At 45.6% G+C, this 21,037-nt stretch overlaps 6 protein-coding genes across 6 annotated transcripts; all 6 read right to left on the bottom strand.

The window, feature by feature from the left end:
• Nucleotides 1-1,171: 1,171 nt before the first annotated feature.
• Nucleotides 1,172-2,772, bottom strand: FOXG_14104 (uncharacterized protein; the record flags this gene model as incomplete). Its single annotated transcript, XM_018394167.1, has 2 exons — nucleotides 1,172-1,847; nucleotides 1,898-2,772. The coding sequence occupies 2 exons, from the start codon at nucleotides 2,770-2,772 to the stop codon at nucleotides 1,172-1,174; spliced, it is 1,551 nt and encodes a 516-aa protein (XP_018253687.1).
• A 983-nt stretch (nucleotides 2,773-3,755) lies between these two features.
• FOXG_21418 (uncharacterized protein) lies at nucleotides 3,756-4,069 on the bottom strand (the record flags this gene model as incomplete). Its single annotated transcript, XM_018401753.1, has 2 exons — nucleotides 3,756-3,840; nucleotides 3,981-4,069. 2 exons carry the CDS (start codon nucleotides 4,067-4,069, stop codon nucleotides 3,756-3,758), a joined length of 174 nt encoding a protein of 57 aa, XP_018253686.1.
• A 1,651-nt stretch (nucleotides 4,070-5,720) lies between these two features.
• On the bottom strand, nucleotides 5,721-6,215 carry FOXG_14103 (uncharacterized protein; the record flags this gene model as incomplete). The annotated part of the gene is made up of 1 exon (XM_018394166.1): nucleotides 5,721-6,215. The coding sequence occupies one exon, from the start codon at nucleotides 6,213-6,215 to the stop codon at nucleotides 5,721-5,723; it is 495 nt and encodes a 164-aa protein (XP_018253685.1).
• A 2,678-nt stretch (nucleotides 6,216-8,893) lies between these two features.
• Nucleotides 8,894-10,396, bottom strand: FOXG_14102 (uncharacterized protein; the record flags this gene model as incomplete). Its single annotated transcript, XM_018394165.1, has 2 exons — nucleotides 8,894-10,037; nucleotides 10,095-10,396. The coding sequence occupies 2 exons, from the start codon at nucleotides 10,394-10,396 to the stop codon at nucleotides 8,894-8,896; spliced, it is 1,446 nt and encodes a 481-aa protein (XP_018253684.1).
• A 2,176-nt stretch (nucleotides 10,397-12,572) lies between these two features.
• Nucleotides 12,573-13,190, bottom strand: FOXG_21417 (uncharacterized protein; the record flags this gene model as incomplete). The annotated part of the gene is made up of 1 exon (XM_018401752.1): nucleotides 12,573-13,190. The coding sequence occupies one exon, from the start codon at nucleotides 13,188-13,190 to the stop codon at nucleotides 12,573-12,575; it is 618 nt and encodes a 205-aa protein (XP_018253683.1).
• Nucleotides 13,191-16,721: 3,531 nt separating this feature from the next.
• On the bottom strand, nucleotides 16,722-17,575 carry FOXG_21416 (uncharacterized protein; the record flags this gene model as incomplete). The annotated part of the gene is made up of 2 exons (XM_018401751.1): nucleotides 16,722-16,775; nucleotides 16,841-17,575. 2 exons carry the CDS (start codon nucleotides 17,573-17,575, stop codon nucleotides 16,722-16,724), a joined length of 789 nt encoding a protein of 262 aa, XP_018253682.1.
• Nucleotides 17,576-21,037: the final 3,462 nt, after the last annotated feature.

Here is a 21,037-nt window from a genome sequence, read left to right as displayed (position 1 = left end):
CACCTTCCGCTCCTCTATCACTTTTGAGCCCTTGGCAGCCATCAGTTGGAATAACTTCAATTAAGACGCTCCATCAATCTGCTTAAACTTCTTTATTCCGATAGAGATGTAAAGCTACTCATTATTCGCAATCTTACTTCTATGTCGTCGCAACTACTTGAATGGGCGATGGCAGTCACCCTTTGGCGTAGCAACTATAAATATAACAAAAGAAAGGGCAGTAGCAACACAATATGTACATAGATGAGGGACCCTGCCTATAATCTCGGTACCAATACTATATATCACACCAGGCAAGTACGATAATAAGAAAGTTTAAAGAGAACGTAGAGTGACCAGTGTAACCAATATGCTAGAGAATAAAAATCAACAGGAGGGAGCTTGCTCGCCAAAGACGCACAAAAGACGCACAAAAGGCAACAAGATGACTGGTTTGAGGCACTAGGCATCCAATTGCCATTTCTGTCACATAAATGTCCATGTCTGAATAGACAATCAATTATGCATAGGCGAGCGCGTTTCGAGCGAATAACCCCCAAAGATATCTAGCCACAGCCAGCTTATGTGTTTATTTATGGATTTCTCAGATTGAAGCCATAAAGTGTTGACTTTGATAGGATTGTAGTGCTGGGAGGGGGAGGGTGCTGTCGTTGGAGGCTGATACTCCACCAAAGTGACAAAGCGGAGTGCACAGATGTACAAGTGGATCTCCAAGGATATCGTTTCGAATGGCCATAAGGACATCACCGCTTAACTGGTGTGGACAGATAAAGATCTGGAGATGCTTCATGGCTACTGCTTTATTTACGAAGTGCGCCCAATGCTAAAGGTCTCGGTAAATGTGTGCACTCATAGAGTGCCAGGACAGAAATTGGTAACTCTCCAGGGGCTTGGAAAGTACATTTGGAACCCGTCAGAGCTACACAAGGAAACGCTCTGAAACGATCGATCGGTATAGGTATGGCGCCAAGAACAAGCGGGCGGTGAGACTCGAGGGACTTCAAAGCTGCCGCTTGTAACAGTGGCCGTACGTCTGCTCCTTCATATGTAATTCGGCATGACCTGCATAGCACCCTTTCGGCCGTACCGGTATAACTTTCTACGTTAATACTGTTGATTTTGTTAAGGACGGAGCCTGGAAATGACCCTGCCAGATTGCAGAAAAGGATGCTCATATGGTAATCTCCTCCTCTAACGTTATATCGTACTTTTCTGGGACTGAGAACTGGCGTGCTTCTTCATCCCAGCGGAGCCATTTTTCCGTGGTTGCAATCCTGTACCCAAGGGATATAATGCGGTCTTTACGCTCTTCTGAAGCGGACGGTAGCTCAAAATACCTCTCGTCGTCGTCTATACTGTCATTCTGGAACCAGTCGTTTGGAAAATAGGCCTCAGAGTAAATCAGACCTCGCATGGCAAAATCTTCGGGCAACGGACGTGGGAGCTGGTTCTTCCTCGCGAGACGGAAATGGCTCTGAATCTCGTATCCAGGCTCGCAACTCCCCAACAAAGTATTAAGCATAAAAGTGATATATTTCCAGGGGACCTTTTCTTCCAGAGAGGAAATAGCTGCTTGATGTTGTGTCATATGGTTCATGAAGACCAGGATGCAATGAACGAACGGTAACGTATGGATGTCTCCCTGGTGCTTAAGTACCGTTTCGATCGTCTTTGTCGCAAAATCTAGAGCGAGGCCAAACGTCTCGTCCGGGATCGCTTCCGAAATAGTGCTTCCATCCATAGTCACGTCGGTCTCCTTGGGCTTCTTGGAGATGGCCCGCATGAGGACATTGGATTCAGCACCATAACCAAGAAGAGAGCATGCTAGTGAAATCCCAGTGTAGTACCTGCATGAGTCAGTATGATTAGTCCAGAAACTTTCTCAATACTAACTAACCCTTTTTCCAGCCATTGCTTAGGCGACTTCTTAATAAAAGGACCGAGCAAACCAATAAAAGTCTCTATCGCCTCGTCAAGTTGATCCCGAGGCTTTCCAGAAAACAGTATACTATGAGCGCGCACGAATGCAGCATCAAGCGGGGCAAGACGAGTCGGTCCGCCGCTTGGCGTAGAATTGAACAACGTCATTATGCTTTCCCGTGCGCTCGAAAAAGGAATGGGGACACAGAGGGACTTGGTATAGTAATACAGCTGCTGGAGCGCGTTGGGACGCGCCAAGATGGCGAGATGGTGATAAAGTCTACCCGTGGTAGGAGATCTATCTGATGCTTTGCTGTACCAGTGACGACTTACGCCAACCCAAACTTCGCGTTCTCTGATGTCATTGTTCTCAATAGCCATGCGATATCGACCAAGGTCTCCAAGGCACTCAATCCAAGTATCTTCGAAAGCAGGCACAGTTTCACAGAGCAAGGCCATCATACTGAAAGCGAGGTACAAGAAAGTCAGCATATGCTCTCGAGAGGCGGGCAAACGATGTCGAAGAAGTTCAAGGAACGACTGAATGCCGTGCCTCCACATACGTGCAGGCATGGCATACTTCGAGGCCAATCTTTGTAGAGCAGGACTGGCGGAGGGATGTTGACTTGTAAGAAAGAAGTCATGATGTTCGTGAAGGAGTGTTCTGTGTAGTGCGATCATAGCCTGCCATTGTTCGTTGTTCAACTTTGAGTTGGTATCAGTGTTGGACGATTGTGCATTATCCACCTCGATGCACTTTGTCTCAACCATCACCAGTCCGGCGTAGATACCTTTAACTTCTGCGACAAGCTGATCCTGTGAGATAGGCCTCGTCTCTGGTTGACGCATCATCTTGGAACTGAAATCGTTATCATTGGATGGTGGTCGAGAGGACTGTTGTGCCGTAGACTGGGGTCTGTTGGCCCTCAGTCTCCGCGAACGACGGAGCCGACCTTGCCCTTGGCCCTGCCACTTTGGTGGAAGACTACCATTGTAGGTCCGGTGTTTTGAGCCTGGTGTGTTATTATGAGACTTGCTCTTGTAGACCTTCCAGGAGTCATGCGGATGTGAAAGTGGTCGCGGCTCTGCCTGATGGCCGTTGGCACGTTCCCCATTGTCCTTTGTGCTTGCCCTGTTCAGCTATAACCATATATGGAAAAGATATGCCGAGCCCAATGGATATGAGAATTTGGAACAAAAGTAAAACGGGGATGAAATAAACTTTGCGACAGAAAATTCAGGCTTTTCGAGTTGGGTTAAGCAAGAAGGTAATGGTTCGCAAAGGGAGCACACAGCCACAATGGTTCGCAAAGAGGAAACACCAGGATGCTTCATGGCTGCAGGCTTATTGCTATATTATTCTGCTGCTTGGAGACGTGTAACGCGCAAATCTTGTTATCTTTTCCCTTTTTTCAGGCTCTATAGCTTGCTAGTAGTTCCCTCCGGTTGAAACGTTAACTTCCCAGCGTTATTTCATTTTCTCTTCTCTATTTCTTTCGACCGTATAAAGGCATACAGGAATACAACCGACCTATCTGTTTTATCTGAATTGCTATATTTCAATTCCAAAGTGAAAATGTGCTTTAGCTGCCATAGGCCTCTCTGTCGGAGCGTACTACTCGCCATGAAGACGAGCTTAGTGTTGGGGAAGGGATGGAGCAACTGCCGAGGCAGTCAACTTCTACCAATCCTCTATCGCCGATACATTGTCCTTCTTACTTCATTTTCTGCAAAGAGACCACATGTGTTCTATTTATAACTCTCCGTGACGTCGTCACACTAACTTCTGGTTGATAATTAGTCGTTCTGAAATCCTGTGAAAACATGACCGCAATTTACTCCCAGCTAACGCTAACCGTTGGGTTGACAATAAGTACTTTCATAGACAGACTACAGGTGACTGAGTCAAACCCGGGTTTCCTGTTGACAAGGCATTCCTGTCAGGCAGGCTATATGTTGCGAAGGTGCCTCACGCACCAGCACCCACACCGGTTTCTAGTTCGCCTGATCATTCCCCCAGCTAGGAAGCTCCGACTTATTATCATCCCCGTTTTCCTTACTGCCTGATTTCACACTTTTTCAGAACAATTGTGGAGGCAACCTTTAGGACTTGGCCTTTAAGCCCATGTAAGCCGCCCTCGCGTGTCATTCCACCAGTCTCGTGGGTCCCTGGCGGGAAAGAAGGTAGGACGCCCTAGTATTCAGGGATTTTGATTTTTCTCCTAGCTTAAGGCTACCTGGCTCATCCCATTTTCCAATATTGGCCATCTGATCTTCGGATCAGTGGTAGCACCGAGGAACAGGTCCTTCCGCTGCTGTCATCGCGCTTAGAAAGCATGCTGTAGGTCACTGATTCATGTAGGCATGCCAGCTGTTGTTAAAACGAGCCTTGTTTTTCTTTGTCCTGAGTTCCCCATTGAAGATGACAAAGTGAAGCACAATCCCATCGTTTTAAATTTGCGATTGACGCATGAGAGCTACTTCTTATGGCACACCTTACCCAGTAGAATTGGTCTGTGGGCACCTCACCGTGTCTCACTTACGCTCTGGCATAATGGCTAAACGCCTAAGTATCCCCTCCTGCAATCGCACATGCGAAGGGGGCAGTTGTGGGTAACCTTCTTCATGGTAAATTGTCAGGAAGTTCATCATGGCTAGCTTGGAGCTACTGCAAGCCTTATACCCTCTTGGTGTTTTAACAATGTTTTTATCAGCCAGTATAATAGCCCGTCCGCTCAGGATGCCTGTGAGAGTTATCACTTAAATCCGTGTCTATTCTCAACGCCATTAAAGAGGGGCGTCCACTCTTCGATATCACCCAAAAGCTCGTACTTCATGCTCTCGCTGCAAATGTCGCGTTCGTCATCTCCGTATTGGTGGACTTTTCATTCAAGGATGATAGTTGTATCTCATCATGTGTATTTATTCCGGTGAAGATTGATCACCTGAATGCTTCTGGTAACTGGAGCATTCACTGTGTTCCTGCTTTGGATCTTTTAAAAATGCCCAGCTACCCTATCCCCGTAACCAATACGGTAGCAGAATGTTCTCTTTGTCGCACAGCTGAAGGCCACTAGCGAAAAACCCCGAGGTCCTTAGTCAATACTGAGGCTAATCACAAACCAGGCAAGTGAGAGAGCTGTATATACCGAGCTCCAAGAAGACACAGGACAGCACCTGGCCTTGCCGTACCTATGATCTAGGGTTACTTTGGGCGAATATAAGAAATCAACCACAAGTCTCGGCTGCAAATAACACATTTCTTACCTAGGACCAAGGTGCCAGAAGAAAGTCCTTCCAGAGATGTACTTAATGGATTCGCTCACCCTACGGTAGGTGGTAATTTAATTCGCTCTGTAAAGATGGGTAATGGTCTCGAAAAGAGACCAAGTAAGAAGAGAAAAAGGTGGAAACCATAAGAGTATGCTAGCATGTGCGATTACAGGAATTCTCAGCGATAATAATGTCTTTTAGGCAGCTAAGGATGAACGGCGGGTGGTCAGCGTTAGCTCTCAGCCAGATGCAACTCTAAGTAACACTTCTACCAAACCACGTTAAAGCCTCGCCTCCATTCGTGGTCGTAAGCATGAATATCAGGACCTCAGACTTTCTCAATACACATATAACCTTACATAGGGGCTTCACAGGTATCGGACCAGAGGCCCTAGCTTATATTAACGCTGTGTAGAGTTGCACCAATCCTAAAGGATATAAGATAATTGAATTCCCTAATTCCAACCTCCTCTCAATGCTGAAGACATTTTATACACAAGCTGTGACCATATAAGTTTCCTGTGGCACTATGAGGTGACTTCAAGGCGATTAATCCCGCTTCTGAAGCCGTGGAATCTTTCCAGCTCGACATGGGCAACTTTGCGCAGCTTGGACTCTTTTTCCCAAGTCACCTCGTTTTCAGAAGCCGGGTAACCAACCCACTGAACAAGATATTTCTTTGTCTGACCAATGACGTCAATGACGTCCAGAATCTTGAAGACATGATCGGATGTGAAGCCGGTCGCTTCTCTTCGCCCTCCTAGTCCCTCCCAGTATTTGAAAACAAGTGTTGGAATATCCTGTTGTAGTATCCACTCTGGTTCCTTCGTCGTTTTGCCGTTAGCCCACTTCACATAAAACTCAACCGTTGACGTCTCCTCATCCAGCTTGTGGCCAATGAGACAATCCACAGTATGTTTTTCTGACTCCCAATTAACGTCACTAGTTGCGTCTTTGTTGCTGTCTGGTGGTACTTCATCGCCTTGACCGCATATCTCGTTAACAAGTGGAACAGGAACCATGATGTTTTGGCTCGACTAAGCCAAAGCAGAAAACCATCGAAAACTGTTTTATTAGCACATCTACCATGGCACCATATTGATTTAAAATTACCTTTATGCGAGATTCAATTTAATTAAAGGGAAATGGGTCGCGATACTAATAGCTGTATGATTACCAGAGTAGTAGATTATAGGTATTATAGATGTTTTGCCGTTCTATGTAGGCTCTACCTTAATAGATGCTAGAGATTGTGGATTAAAGGAACACTTATACTTTTATAATACGGCTGTGGACTGCATATTGAAGATAGATCCAATTTCATTTACCTACAGATAAATGCTACTACTGTCGTATGTCTGTGAACCCAGTGAACGCAGCGGTGTCACTTGCATTAGCGCCTTGGAGAAGGAATGAAGGCCGATTCCGTCTTTTGGTAGGAAGGCAATCCTTCCTTCAACTAATGCCATTTTGGTTATTTTGAGACTTGAATGTTCGGATCTTCGCAGATAAGAAGGTTTGGTCACTGGTGTGGCCTACTGGAGTGGGGACCAAGAGGAGCTGCTCATCTATACGGATACGAGTTGACCATAAAGGCTGGGAATTAGCTAGTTACTGAAATCCACATCTATGCGTTTACAGGCGAGTTCACAGGCGAGTTCACAGGCGAGTTCACAGACGAGTTCACAGACGAGTTCACAGAAAGATCCATAATCTTGCCTAAATTAGCTTAGTGTAAAGACGCTACAGTGGGTCGGCAAATGTCCCGACATATTCCGGATCAACCCCAACCACCTCGATTGCAACCTGCCATTTCACTCTGCAACTGAATGGGCAATAGTTATTTAACTTTAATAAGATACATGTCAGTCTATAGAGAATTAAAAAGAGATTCCAGCCATGTAGATTACTACTTGGTATAATAGCTATTTGCATTATAACACGCCTCCAGTCGGTCGGGCATCGATTTTATCACGTTCCTGACTATATCATCTTCAACCTCAGTCCAAGCCTCTTCCGCAGCTGCAATAAGTCGTTCCATAGCCTCAGCCTTCTTTGGATAAGCGGAAATTTCAGGATAAGTTTCACGTATCCTCTGTTTGAGGATTTTCCAGAGAGTCTCAATGGGATTTAGCTCAGGACTGTACGGAGGCCAGTCAGCAAGAAAGACTCCTGTTCTTCTTGCCTAGGGGCGCATCCATTCTTGAACTCTCTTACAAGTAAATGTGCGGGCGTTGTCGTGCTGAAAAGTCTCTCCTCCCTCAATAAGTCCGGGGAGATAGGACTGTAGACAGGGTAGAATACGCCGGCCTGTTACGCCTCCCCTCTCAGACTGAGGATTCACGGGAAGAGGGACGATCCGGGACGGTTTATCATAGTTAATTGCACCATAAAACCTCTGTGAGTGTCTTGAAGGACGTCTACGAGCTTGGACTATATCTCTATGAAGACTCTCGCCCTGTGGTGTTGTCAGAAGAAGCTTTTGAAATAGAAGTCCCTGGACTTACGGCAGAATAAAATGGCCACTTGGTATAGTCACTGTCTGTACGGTCGATCGTGACCTCATCAGAAAACCACCAACTGTACCAAAAAGACTCATCTTCATGAAGGTATTTGTCAGAGAATGATTTCCTCAATTGAGCAGCTTCGTCGCTGAGAAACGGGCGTCGAAGTGCAAGCCTATTAAGCCATAAATGTTGATTGTGTCTGAAGAACCTACCTCGTATATCAGCCGGACCTTTCGGACCGAGCCCATTTCTAGCCACAGTTAATACACACACGTTCCTCTCTACAATCCCTCTGAGGACGATAAGGCACAAGTGATGTATTTCTGTGGGGCCTGCTCCCGTATTGACCGGCTGCTGATCGATCCGCCACACTTACCAGCCTCTAGGAGGCACAGCAGCGAGACTCATGGGCGCGGTCTGCACTCTGCATTATCGGGGACGAACCCGGTGGAGCAGTGGTCAACGACAGGCGAATCCTTATGCGAACGTGGGAACTCGCAGGGACATACGATAGTTGGAACTTTGGAGCGGACATGAGAATATCGAATTTGGGAGTGAGGCATTCCTTTGGTGTTGTGGCTAACAACAAAAAGGAACAGGAGTCGTCTGTTACAGGAGATAGTTACGGGGACCCCACAGTAGGCTTAGTCGACCTGTAGTGGAAAGGCTAAGCCGCCGAAGGTTTTGTTGGCTAAGTCATCCGGACTGGAAAAGTTAAACTGTCGAGGGTTTTCTTGATGTGAGCCACATCCGAGCGACTGGAAGCTTCCATAGCTGAGAGAATACAGGGCTGATCAACTTCATAAGATTGATACACGATGATTTAAACACGATGTTTTCAGTTGAACAGATCCGCGAAAGTCTGGACAATTACAAGGCAAAGTAGAAGATATATGCCAGAAATACAACAGTCAACAAGAATTGCGAAAAGAAGAAATTAACCGCTTGAGCGAGGGACAGAAGAAGAAATACAAGTACGATACAAACAACCACGGCAAGCCTATGCATAACCTACTTCCTTCACAGCTTACTAGCCTTGCGCTGATACGAAAGCTATACGCGCCTGCGACGGTGGCGAAACCTGCTTAGAATCCCAGACAAATTCCAGACAATGTATTGCGTATTCCAAATGCGCGTCCTGCTTACCCTTCATCCCAGCTTATTTCATGTCATATACGGCAAAGAGCCCGCTTTCAATTCACCACGCCGACTGGTGTGCCCTCGTTTAGACACTGTTTCTTGAAGACGAAGGCTGGCTCTTCTTCAGTGTCTTCTTCGAACTTTCTGTTAGCAACCTTTTTGAGAACATCTCGCTTTCGCTTCTCGCCGCCTGGTTTTTTGGGGTCTTTCTCCCATGTCTCCATCAAATTTGGGTTGAAAGATCCGACGATCTCATGGCCTAAAGCTTTGCCCAGTCTCTCTTTGAGACCGAGAATAGGCCAGATAGGAACCCTTGTGTATTCAATCTTGAGACCAGTCACCATAGCATCATCGTCATCGGCAGGAGCCTTAAAAGGATCATGGAACTTCTCCAAAAATTCCTTTGTTATATTTCCCGTGTAGACAATAAACTCAGCTCTCTCGGTGTCATGTGTGAGAATCTTCAACTTGATATTGTGGAAGTTAGGGCATGGAGGGATGCCTTGTCCTGGTGCAATTGCATTGCCAATGCGCGAGTCACGTCTGTCACTCAGAGGTGGGGTAGGGTAGAAGTGCTTTTGTGCCATCACTAGAAAAACGCCCACAAGATGGGCATCATGATCGCAATTCGAGGGCACGAGCATACGCGCTCGCATCTGTTGGAGGCGAAGCACGGGTTCGTTCCGTGTGCCGTTGGGACCAGATGCGAGACGAAAAATGTTGGTTCGGACTGAGGCCAATTGAGTCTTGCTAATGTAGCAGATCATGGGTAAATTAGCGGGGCTGTAGCTAGGTGAAGATTGTGTTGAGATGTTGAATGATTCAGCAGGTTGCGTCGAGACTGACTTGAATGATGAATGTGAAGACTTTGCCTTTTCAGATGGGTAATTCCACATAAGTTGACTGCGAACAGCATCGCGGTAGACGCGACCGCCAAAATATAGATGGAGCTCGGGCAAGTACTGCGGGCTGTTGAAAGCTGTAGGCCATAGGGTGTTGAGCACTTTCTTGACAGCCCGGGAGCACAGAATAGGATGCAGAGGATCAGGTAGAAGAATCCGCGTGAGCGATTTGCTGAGATTGATGATAGTAGTCGAAGGATTTAAATGTCCTGGCGATGGCGGTGTGCCTGGAGCCGCTGAAGGCTGCGGTGTATCGCATGGTGGCAATTCATCCCACGTCGTGCCGAGGAGTTTACTGTGTAGATCTGTCCAAGAAATAGGTCGCACAAAGAGCGATGTGCCGGCGTATTACTGAAGGATATCGTAGAGAGAATTCTTCGCGGGCCGGTAGATGCGCTGTAGACTCCTCTTTCCCGGGGTGACAGTGGGCGCTTGTGAAGTACAAGCCGTTGTGTGTAGTGACGTGATATTACCGTTACTTCTGCGCGCCGATGAAGGCACAGAACTAAAAGGCTGAGAAGTTGCCATGTCCACCAAACCACTGGGCCGTCCTGGTAGTGCTATTAGAGAAAAGTGCGCTTTCATGATAATAGTGCCAGCGAGCATATTCTTAACAGGGTCCACGATGTACATAAAGACGAAACGGATATTCATCGATTAGAAACCTCTTAGTGTCCATACAGTGGTGAAAAGATTGATATGTCAAGGAGGGATTGTGTAGAAGTTGTAAGAGCACTAAAAGGCGAAAGGGGAAGCCTGCTCTTTTTGAAGTTTGTCTCTTACATAAATGCCACTTGCGCACAAGGTCACCTCACCTAGGCACAAGCACCTTTACATTGGCAGTTGACTGTTTATTCCTCTTATGTCTGATAGGTAACTTAATAGCTAGCGCAACAATCTTTAAAACGGTCCTTGGACACCTCGCTATCCCAATAATTAGTGTTAGTAGGTTAGTCCCAATAGCTGACGTAGGTAATTTTAACCCTGGAGCCGGCGCACAAACACACACACATACATACATACACACACATATATATATATATATACTCAGGACGGTTGAATTTTTATTCTTCCTTACATCCTGGATGGTCTCACGCTTTGTTCGACGGTATACGACACACAGGGCTCAGCGGCAGAGGGACTGAGTAATTCTGCTTCGAAGGCCTAGAACATCCCAGGCGTTGCTTTGTGTAATGTCAAAGGAATTTCGGAAGTTATCCGAGATATATGGGACAAAGATCGCATCCAGGTTATGTTTTGCTATACCTACCCATCGGGCTTAACAATTACCTCAGGCCAGCCGCTATCATTACCGCCATAACTTCATCCAGTTGATGATCGGTTTCAAAAGGATGGCCCAGAGGCCAGCACGAATAAACAAACTCCCGACGCCTGTAATGCTTCACTAAAAATCACACCGAGAGAAAGTCCAGACTTTTCCCTGAAATCTACCGCTCTCGAGTAATAATCCAACCAGGGGTTTCATGCATCTGTATCAGTCTACTGCAATTTCAATCTTTCAAGCTAACAAGTCTCCCATGCTGATATCCATTCAAGGGAACCAGAGTTTTGGATTTTCCTTAAGGATAACCAAGATCCTTCTAGTGAATGGTCTTCATCACGGATGAGTGCCCCTAAGTCATAGTGGCTGTATGAGTTGAGTACATGCCAGTAGGATGCTATATTTTGGGTGTGTTCAAATTGGGATTACCTTCCAGCAGCTATATATCAAATCGATGGCTATCATAAAGCCGAAGAGTTTGAGGGCCAAAGAACTTCAAAGTTAGAAAACATATATACACCAATATAGGGTAGAGGATATAAATTCACAGAAGGATTAACAATTACTGAGAATGGGGTCTAAAATATGTGACATGGCTGATGATTGGCGCACCGCGCAATCTCGCGTTTGTCTCCAGCCACGAGTGCTACAATAGCAGGTAGGGCGCAAGGAAGCAAAAAGGAAACTAAATGCACACAATCGCGGCGGAAATGAGAGGTAGATCCTCGTTTCTCTGGTGACAATTCTGCTCGCGTTTGTGCAGAACACTTCATGTCAATATTTTCATGCTGTCTTTGACATAGAGCCGGAACGTTATGCTGAGTCTCATATTGAACCTGGAGGTATTGGTGAGATGAGACATCGTTCGGTATGCTGATAATGGCGCTGAGACGGCGATCAGTTGCGGCACCGATCAACTTGCCATCTTGGAAATCAACGACAAAGACCAGGGCAAAGCTGTTACACGTGGTCATTGAAAGATGGTGTATCGATGACCAGACCGGTCACTGCAGCCTTGGGATCCGGGGGTTATGATACTGATGGCGATGTTGACAGTGAAACAGCAGGGAGCAAATGAAGTACCTCCAGAGCCTCCTATCGTTGGGCATTATCACATGCATACTCAGGGATATCTAACATCTGTTATCTTACAAGACTTGACCCATAAAGTGTCGGCAGCGACTTCCTACTAACTTCAGAAGGACCAGGAACCGACGTCTTATAAAGCCGGTGAAATCTTGGTTTTATCGGACACGTCCACTTCCTGTGATCAACCACCTTCTTAATCTGAAAAGCAGCATCTCTGACATTGACCTTCGATGGATGCCCAGGCGCCTGGTTATGGTACTCGTGATGCTTCCTATTCCGGACTCTACATGTGACGGTACTTCCTGGGGATTCAGAACTGGAATTTGATGTCCCCATAAGATCCCGCAAGGGCGTAGAAGATGAGTCGGCCGAGACTCGATCTGCAATAATGATAGGTTCGTCGTCAGAGGATGATTCATCAGCGCCAAATGTATCCTGCTCCTTTGTCTGGCTCTCCCATCAAGGCAGGCTGGGATGACTAATACTATGCCTGTGGTTCCGTTCATCTTGTTCAACCGTTGCATGTATGTGAGCCTTCCTCCTTGAATCGATGGTGAACTTGACAGGCTTCCAGATCGTCGGATATAGCAGCGCTGGTGTTCCGGCTATAGAGGCCAAATTTGACAGGCGAGTTACAGCGGGAGCAATCGTTTGCACGGTATACTGACGAGCATTACCTGACGGATGTGGAAATATGGGCTGCAGAGCAGCGCTCGATATAGGTATGCCCAAGGATGAGATCATCGGCTTTGGTGTAAGAGCACGGTCAAACTGGACTGCGTGAGAAGTACCTGAACCTGGCGGTTTGAATGGAGCAAGTAATTCTTCGCTGCTCCAGTCGGAAAATCTTGTGCACTCGCAATCATGTTGTATGTGCGCTGTCTGAGATGCCGGGGCGGGCGGCGCACTGAACTGAAAAGGGGAGACCATTAAGGTATTGTGTAGTGTATCAGATACTGCTATGGAATTCTGTGACATATCGTCAGGGGGGGCAAGTAAGGCTGCAATATCGTCCTGTTGCTGCTGTTTGGGGTTGTCGGCGAACTCGAATTGGTAAATGTTCTGATCATTTTGCATCTTGAGATTGTTGGCGAGCCTCTGCACTTCCTTACATGCAGTGGGCTAATCACTTGTTGCACTCGAGAACACAGATACTGGCCATGTCAGATCATCGGACGAATCTTCCAAGTAGTTTAAAGATTAGAGGAAAAATAGAATAGAGTGAATATGATACAAGTGCCACCCCAGAACGACTTTGACACATTTGAATAGCCTAGTCAAGTGTCACCATGACGGAAGTACCAGTCAGATTAACATCCGCTTCGCTCCCCATCGCAAGCACGCTGGAAGAAAGGCAAAGTGTATAGTCAGCGTAGGCCCAGGCAGAAAACTCTTTTCCTGGATGTACGATACTCCTGGGTTGTCAGCAAATCTCTTCGCCGCGTCTGATAGTAGTATCGCTCTCCATATCGCGATTTCGCGTGCCTATGTCCTTGGCGGCGGTGCATATGTTTAGTATCGTAAGCTTTACGCTTCTGCGGCCCCGCGTACTGAGACTGGTGAGGTATGACATTATGACTCTTATGGTGAGACTGTTGCTCAGGCTTAGTATTAGGTCTAGACTGAGGATTTTTGTGGTCACGTTTGGGTCGCTTCATTTTATGGAGGGGAGTCTTAGACTTCTGAGGATGGGCGGACTCCGGCTGATAAGATTTGGGTTTGGGCTTGGTGTATTGGGGCCTCAAATGAGTGTCGGTCTTTGGGCTATGGTGTGATTTTATCCCTTCAGGTGAGTTGTAGCTCGCAAGCGAAGCATCATATCCAGCCATAGCGATAGGGGCAGCGACGATCACTGTAGCAAAACTTGTTAGTATAGAAATAGACAGCTTCATGTTTATAGATCTCGCAAAATGGAGAAAGGCTTTCCTTTTTCTAACCAGCCGCACTAGCTAGTTTTAAGCCTGGGTTACTTAGACTGAGCAATCTGATCTGGTCGGGTTGCTATTTTCGGAACCATATTTGGTAAGAGATTAGCGTGGCCATGTGTCTGTTACGTTCCGTATTCTAAGCACTGCAACCCCTTTTTGGAAGAGTTAAGTGTAACAGATGCAACTATCCATCGAAAATGATGAGTGGATCACATCTAAAGCAATCGTCAGTTGCTGTCTTGCCAGTGCCATTGCAATGGATGCTTTATGCACACGAGGCACCCGAATGACTGAACCTAGATCAGAAGGCCAAGGCGGCACTCATGACAGTTAATAAAATAGTTTCGTTGTGTTATGAATAAGTCTACTTCGTTAAGCTCAAGGAAACGTGCTTTAGAGTTGTATGTAATCGATTTGTCGTTATCGCTTTCTCTCAATGTCTCGGTACTGCTGGGTTCTAGTCTATATCCTGTCGATTTTCGATATCAGACGAGAAAATTGTTGTCGACCTCTATCGCATGGTCTACATGCGCAACCTTGTGGTGGTTCAATAGATCAGTCCGGCATGGTCATGCCTGTCCCGAGTTGTGTTAACAAGCTGTCATCCCCATGGGGCAACCAAGAGGGTAAAGTGTAAAGCAGGAACGACAATGACAGCAACCCCTCCCAAGGATTGGTATCAGAACCTATCATTGTCCTGCTGACATTTCTCAGAACGCAAGGATCGAAGACGAAAAACCTTTAGCTAAAGCTGATTGATATTTTTCAGTGTTTTGGCTTGCTATGTGTCGTTGAGGCGTCATAAGCTTTAACTATCAATCAATCCATAAGGCTCAGCTGCATAATAGTCATGTCTATTTCTTCTATTCGCTACTTCCTTCACCGCCTACCTTTAATTCTCTTTGGCCTTCGTATGATAACTCCTCATTGACATCCTTCGCGCCATTTAAGATATGAGGCTCTCCGTTTGAAGGCATCATCTAGCTTTTTCGAATTCTGCTGCCAGAACTTCTGTGCATCTTCCTTGCTAAGTGCCCTATTTAACGTAGTCTTTGACAGCACGAATAACTGGTGTTCTCCACGAAGTCCTCCAAATAAACTAATCGCGTTCCCACCCCCTACCGCAATGTTTTTAACCTCGAAATCGAGGAGATTTACTCCAAGGAGAGATTGAGCGTCTTTTCTTTCCAGTTGTTTGACATCTCCTTTGAGATTCTCCAGGATATGGGGTATGTCTGTTCTGCAAACAATATATGCATTTCCCGGGCGTCTTCTATCGCATAGCCTCAACTCCCCGCGAGGCATCATACCCTCAATCTGCAAATCTTCGAAACTTATATCCAAGAAGCGTCTTTCTCTAGGCTGGCTACTTAATTTCTTTGCCACTGTTAAGCCATTCTGCTTTCTTGTATCGGGTCTATCATCCTCATTCGAGTCATCCGTTCTTTTAGATGAAACAACCCCTGATACTGAATCCGCAGAGTTGACAGCCTCTATATGGGCTGCCACACGCTTTGCAATGTCAAATTTCTTAATTTTGTTTAATAGTTTTTTCTTGTTTCTGTCATGGATAAGCTTATCGACCCTCATTGCTATGATCCAGATAGAGACATTTTGATCCTTTAGTGGTTCAACACCTTCAAGAATACTACCTCGTAAGGACATCTCCGTCTCCTTGCCAATAAAATCGAATTTGACTCGTTTTTTTTTGCAAGCCTTCGGAAAACAGCAATCCTCATCATTCACTCTTAGCGCTCCACATATCTTTGGGATATTGATGGCTCTACATTTGCGATCTTGCACATTCCAACACCCTACTGCGAGGCTTCGATCCTGAGAAATACTAACGATAAACCTTTTTTTAATTGGTTCTCGTAGAGAGGCTATTTTGAGTAGAGGAATCTTATACGTTTTAAACTTAGATTGATAGAATTCCGGACCAGTAAGGACGAACAGACCGTTTTGTCGCAGCGTTTTGAGATGCTTAGCGTCTTGGCTTTCGAAGTTCTGATTGATGAAAATGTCATACACCTCAGACAGCTGGTGCAGATTCTTTACATGATTCAAGTCGACGAGGTTACCTTTATTGCTTAATATTCTGTGTATCAGGTCAAACGCTGTACTGGCTTCAACAAAATCTTCCTCTTTCCCCATAAGCATGTCTTTTGTATTTTCGGTGATCTTCATTGCAACAGTGCAGATTAAGACTTCTTCCTTCCTGAATAACGGCAGATGATCGAGACAGAAATGCCGCAGAGAACGCTCTGATACTTGCTGCTGTTCCCAGAGTCCATCTGGATTTAACTCCCGTTGTAAATATTCACAGCAGTTCGGATCTGTCGTATATACTGAGCCATCTCCTCTGTGAACATTCACTGCAAGTTTTACATCAGCTATCAAGTTAGAGACAAAGTCGGATCTTGGGTCGTCTGGGACAACAAATTCAAGACATGGAAGCCGTCGGTATTCCTTGTGTGTGGACTGGAATGTGCGACCACCCCGCCAATCTGGTCCTCTATCCGGCCCTTGCCCACCAAGAACCAGTAATCCATTGTCGGTAAGACGAACCAATGATCTATATTCCTCTTCCTTTTCGCAGTCCTGCCTAGGATAACCTAAGTATGGAGAGTCGAAAGAAGCCGACTGATTCTTCTCATGACTATCCTGAAGGAAACTCTTATTACACTCCAGGAGATCTGGCCATGATTGTTTGATCCTTGTCCACCGTATCAGTCTGCGAAAATGCTTGAAAATTCTGTCCGACAGTTCGAAATCTTCTATTTCTAAAGACTCGTTTACGTTCATTGCAACGGCAAAGATAAAAAGACTCTTATCGTCTGAATGCTTCACGTGGTCGAAACGTAAAAGGTCTGATGATAGATATTCCGCATCTCGATAAAGCGTCTCCCAGGCATCATCTCCGTCTGCTCGTCGGCGCTGAAGATATGGTACCTTTTCACCGTAAAATGAACCCTCTCGTTCGTCCCACAACCCTACTGTAAGTCGGGGGTCATATTCTAAGCCTGCGAATATGTTTTTCATCCGGTTTGGGGTCTCATGGATGATATACTCAAGATATGGGATCGGTCTGAGTTCGTAGTCCTCCATGGCGAATAAGTTCAATTGGTACGTATCAATCTCCTCGTATGTATCACTGTATGTATCACTCTCCTCAGACTTATCACTCTCCTCGGACGGATCACTCTCCTCGGACGGATCACTCTCCTCGGACGCATCACTCTCGCACACATCACTCTCCTCGCATGCATCACTCTCCTCGCACGTATCACTCTCCTCGCACGTATCACTCTCCTCGCACGTATCACTCTCCTCGCACGTATCACTCTTTACACCTCCATCCCATGTGCTAATCGCCGGGTGACGGCAGTCTGCTTTCTGTTTGTAATATCTTCTAGGTTGCTCATCGTACGGTGAAAAGCAGTCACACTCAATCGTAAGCCGAGCGTAACACTGGTTTGAAAGCAATAGATGCTTAACCTCCTCATAAGTAGACTCCCATTCAGTATCACGCATTTTGGTAAGCCGGAAGCTGATACAAATATTTTTTCGTTTTAAAGCTTGGTTTCATGCAATAAATACAAATATCTCAGTGTAAGCTATGTATAGCAATTTATATTTATCGCTTCAGGATCCTGTCCTAGCTCGGTTGAGGGTAGTAACCCTACAAGGAGGGCCATTCCTGCATTACGTCAAGGCGGTCCCCGATCATCGTCCTCAGGTGTATTGACATGTTTTCATAGTGTTCCGAAATGGTCATCCAAAAACAAACCTCCTTTATTTCCCAAGAGCCTCACAATCGTACAATCTTGCCATGACTTCGGTTAGCTTTTTTCTCCGCTTCTATATTAATCACTAAAGTATTGTTACCGCGATACCTAGGTATAGTGGCTGTAAATAGATTTCCTTATTTACTACTTAAGCTTTCTTAACCTAGAAAACTCAGTAAGTAAGTATAGAATTAGACGGGAAATATAGGTATCTGGGTTTTTTAAGGTGGGGCTGTTACAAGTTAATAAAAGAACTTCGCCAACTCTGGATGGGCGCAATGCTCTTCTTTTACCGTCCCCTAATTATCTTTATGCACTACGACTCCACTACTAACACTAAAACCTTGCATCAGTCTCCAGCTCACCATAAACTACCGTTCAGGGGGTTTGGATAATTTGGTGATCTACCAGGTAGCACCGGTGCTCCTTATGGCAAACCAAGCCTTGGTTTCGAGCAAGCTGCTTCGCATCATGATGACCAAAATCTTATGCCACCTGTGCAAGATTAGGAGGCTTAGTGGTTTTCGGTTGTCCATGGGGCTGTATCAGCGGCGTCTAAATACCTAGAGAGATGAGGACTGATCTACAATGATGCGGAGGAGCCGATAGTAGCTCAAGCAGCTAGTATTATTCCTCGACTTACTAACCTATACTGTGCATTATCTCTGGAAGCATTTCTGTTTTTGTTAATTTTGACTTACAGAAACATGTGAGGGAACGAAAGCCCGACCACTGACTGACACGTAGCCCGAAGGGGCATTGGAAATGGTTTCAGTAAAGCAGATTATATATGTGACATATGGTCCCAACACCCTCTTCGACACCAGGTTGGGCGCTTTTCACCACAATAAAAGGGTACCTTAAGCTCTGATGAAGGTTAAAACACCAACGAGAATTCGCTAGAACCAGGCTATCTCAGAATCAATTGTTGCGGGGTTGTATCGAAACATCATGCTATCTCAAGTATTGCTATAAGGAAGATAGTCTACAGAGTCGCCTGAGGATAAAGTTGAGTACAGCCGTAGTTGCTAATCATAATGAAAACCGAGGGGAGATCTATTCAAGGTCTTAAGAGCGGCCCTATGGAGGAATGCCTAGGCTTTTTGTGGTAACGATAAGCTCTTAGCAGCAAGGCTTATAATAATGAATAGGCTATAATAAATAATGCCGCATAAAGTTATTCAACTAACAAAAACGAGAGGGGTAGTAAGGCAACTTGCGGCCTGAAAAGCAGCGTGTAGGTATTTCATCGCGGGGACCAATTTATGATAGCTCTCATAATCATTCTGCCATCTTGTTTCCCTTCAATTTTGAAATTTCTTAGATAATATGCATTTCGAAACTGGCAGTATCTGAGAACTATTACCGAGGCATATTAAATCTGCGAGCTACAATGAGGGCATCCAAACCTTCAGGGAACAGTTGGCAGGTGATGGAAAAGTCGGCAGATAAAATAAAGGAACAGGTTGACGACCTAGAAGAGTCAAAACAACTTTACATCTCCGATACGATAGAGAAAAAACCTCTTCAATCGATGGTCCACGAATAGCACCGCCGCAACGAACATTCAACAGTGGCGATTTTCGACTACATATAGGCCGCCTATATGCCAGCATAACCGAAATCGTCCCGAGAGGATCTCGGAGTCTGTTCTATATCTGCTATTCCTCATATAACCGCTGCAGTAAAAAGAAACGTTTGATGGAGAGGCGCCTGAACATCATGATCACTGTCAACCGGCAATAGTTAACAGAGACAATCCGTTTAACTTTGGGAATCGACTCGACTTCTAGTGATATGCAAGAAAACACTGAAGCAGGGAGCTCAGAAATGAAATTGATGTTTCGGCTACTTCATATACTCATCGGGTGGTATCGGCTTCCTAGTGCGTTAGATGGCCCGGTGAGGTTGCTGTCCCTCTACAATGAACCTTTCTTTGACCTAGAACTGGTTCGGTAGACTATTTCTGGATGCGCTACTGATAAAATGGAGTGGGTACGATCACAGTCAATGTCGACGTCTTCCCTGTGATATACATGCAGATGATATGTTTGAGGGTCACGTAGCTGGGCAGTATGGGTAGAAGAAGCAACGCAATTAAACACAAGCCATGAAGTTGCACAAGGCAATAAGACAAATCAAAGAAGAATTGACAGAGCTCTTTGCCGACCCGAATTAGAAGCCAATTAGTTCATCACCACGATTATTGGCTTTTGTGGTACGGGGCTGAATCGCTTTGAAGGATGTAAAGATGATCCACCCGCTCCAGAGATTCATCAGAAGACGTGCGAACTACAACATGTTGCACTGCTCGTCTCAGAATTCAATATGCAGTCTAACAAGACTGTTGGCATATCAGCTACTGTAAGCTGACGACGTACAGGAAACCAGCTCTATCATAATATCACAAATCAAAGTGCTAGGCGCGACTGAGAGCGGTTGGGTTAAGAACTCTTTGGGGGCTGGTCTTGTTGACAAGTGCACTACGGGACCAAACTACCAGCTATGATTTTCCAAAGGGCCATTTCGTTGTTGACCTTGTGATTGTTGTCAACAGGCTTTCGCCGTGGCTTTCCCAATTTCCTGTTTCTGTCTCTCAGTTCTATAAGCTCTCAACCATAGGTCCTCAATGTAGCCAAGATATCTATGTATAGGTTAAGGACATACTACTTCCTTTATTTTGATTTGCCCCTCCTTGAACGATATGCGCCAGCGGTGGCCGAATCCCGTTGTTGATTTATTTGCTCTGTCGCCTTAAGTATTTTCGCGGCTCCTCCCTTTTCAGCATTCATCAATCGCTTCAGTTTGATAAAGAGTTTGAAAATATCTGTGTAGCTCTCCAACCAGGGATCGCTAAATACTTGCTTCCCCTCCAATGTCATGCTAGCCAAGGCTCTAGACAGTGATTCATTTGTATATCTTCCTGTTTCAATGGCCTTGTCAATCAAGGCCAAGTTTTTGTCTTTAACATTGTCCTTAACTATTTCCGATGAATAAATAGTCTCAACCTTTAACAAGGACTTGAGGGTCAAGGAAGCCTCGTCCCCAGTTGATGATATGGCAGAGAGTGGACGTAAAAGTATGGTAAGCCTAAAAGTTTCAAGACGTAGTGAAATATGATCAACACTCCTGGTTATCTTTTCACCCGACGCTCCTAACGAACTGGCACTATCAATCATTTTATCCGGTACAACAGCTGACGTATCTG

The sequence above is a fragment of the Fusarium oxysporum genome, chromosome 6, assembly GCF_000149955.1.
Source record: "Fusarium oxysporum f. sp. lycopersici 4287 chromosome 6, whole genome shotgun sequence".
Taxonomy (NCBI): domain Eukaryota; kingdom Fungi; phylum Ascomycota; class Sordariomycetes; order Hypocreales; family Nectriaceae; genus Fusarium; species Fusarium oxysporum.
The sequence above is the reverse complement of the archived record's forward strand: the minus strand, read 5'-3'. Positions and strand labels throughout refer to the sequence as shown.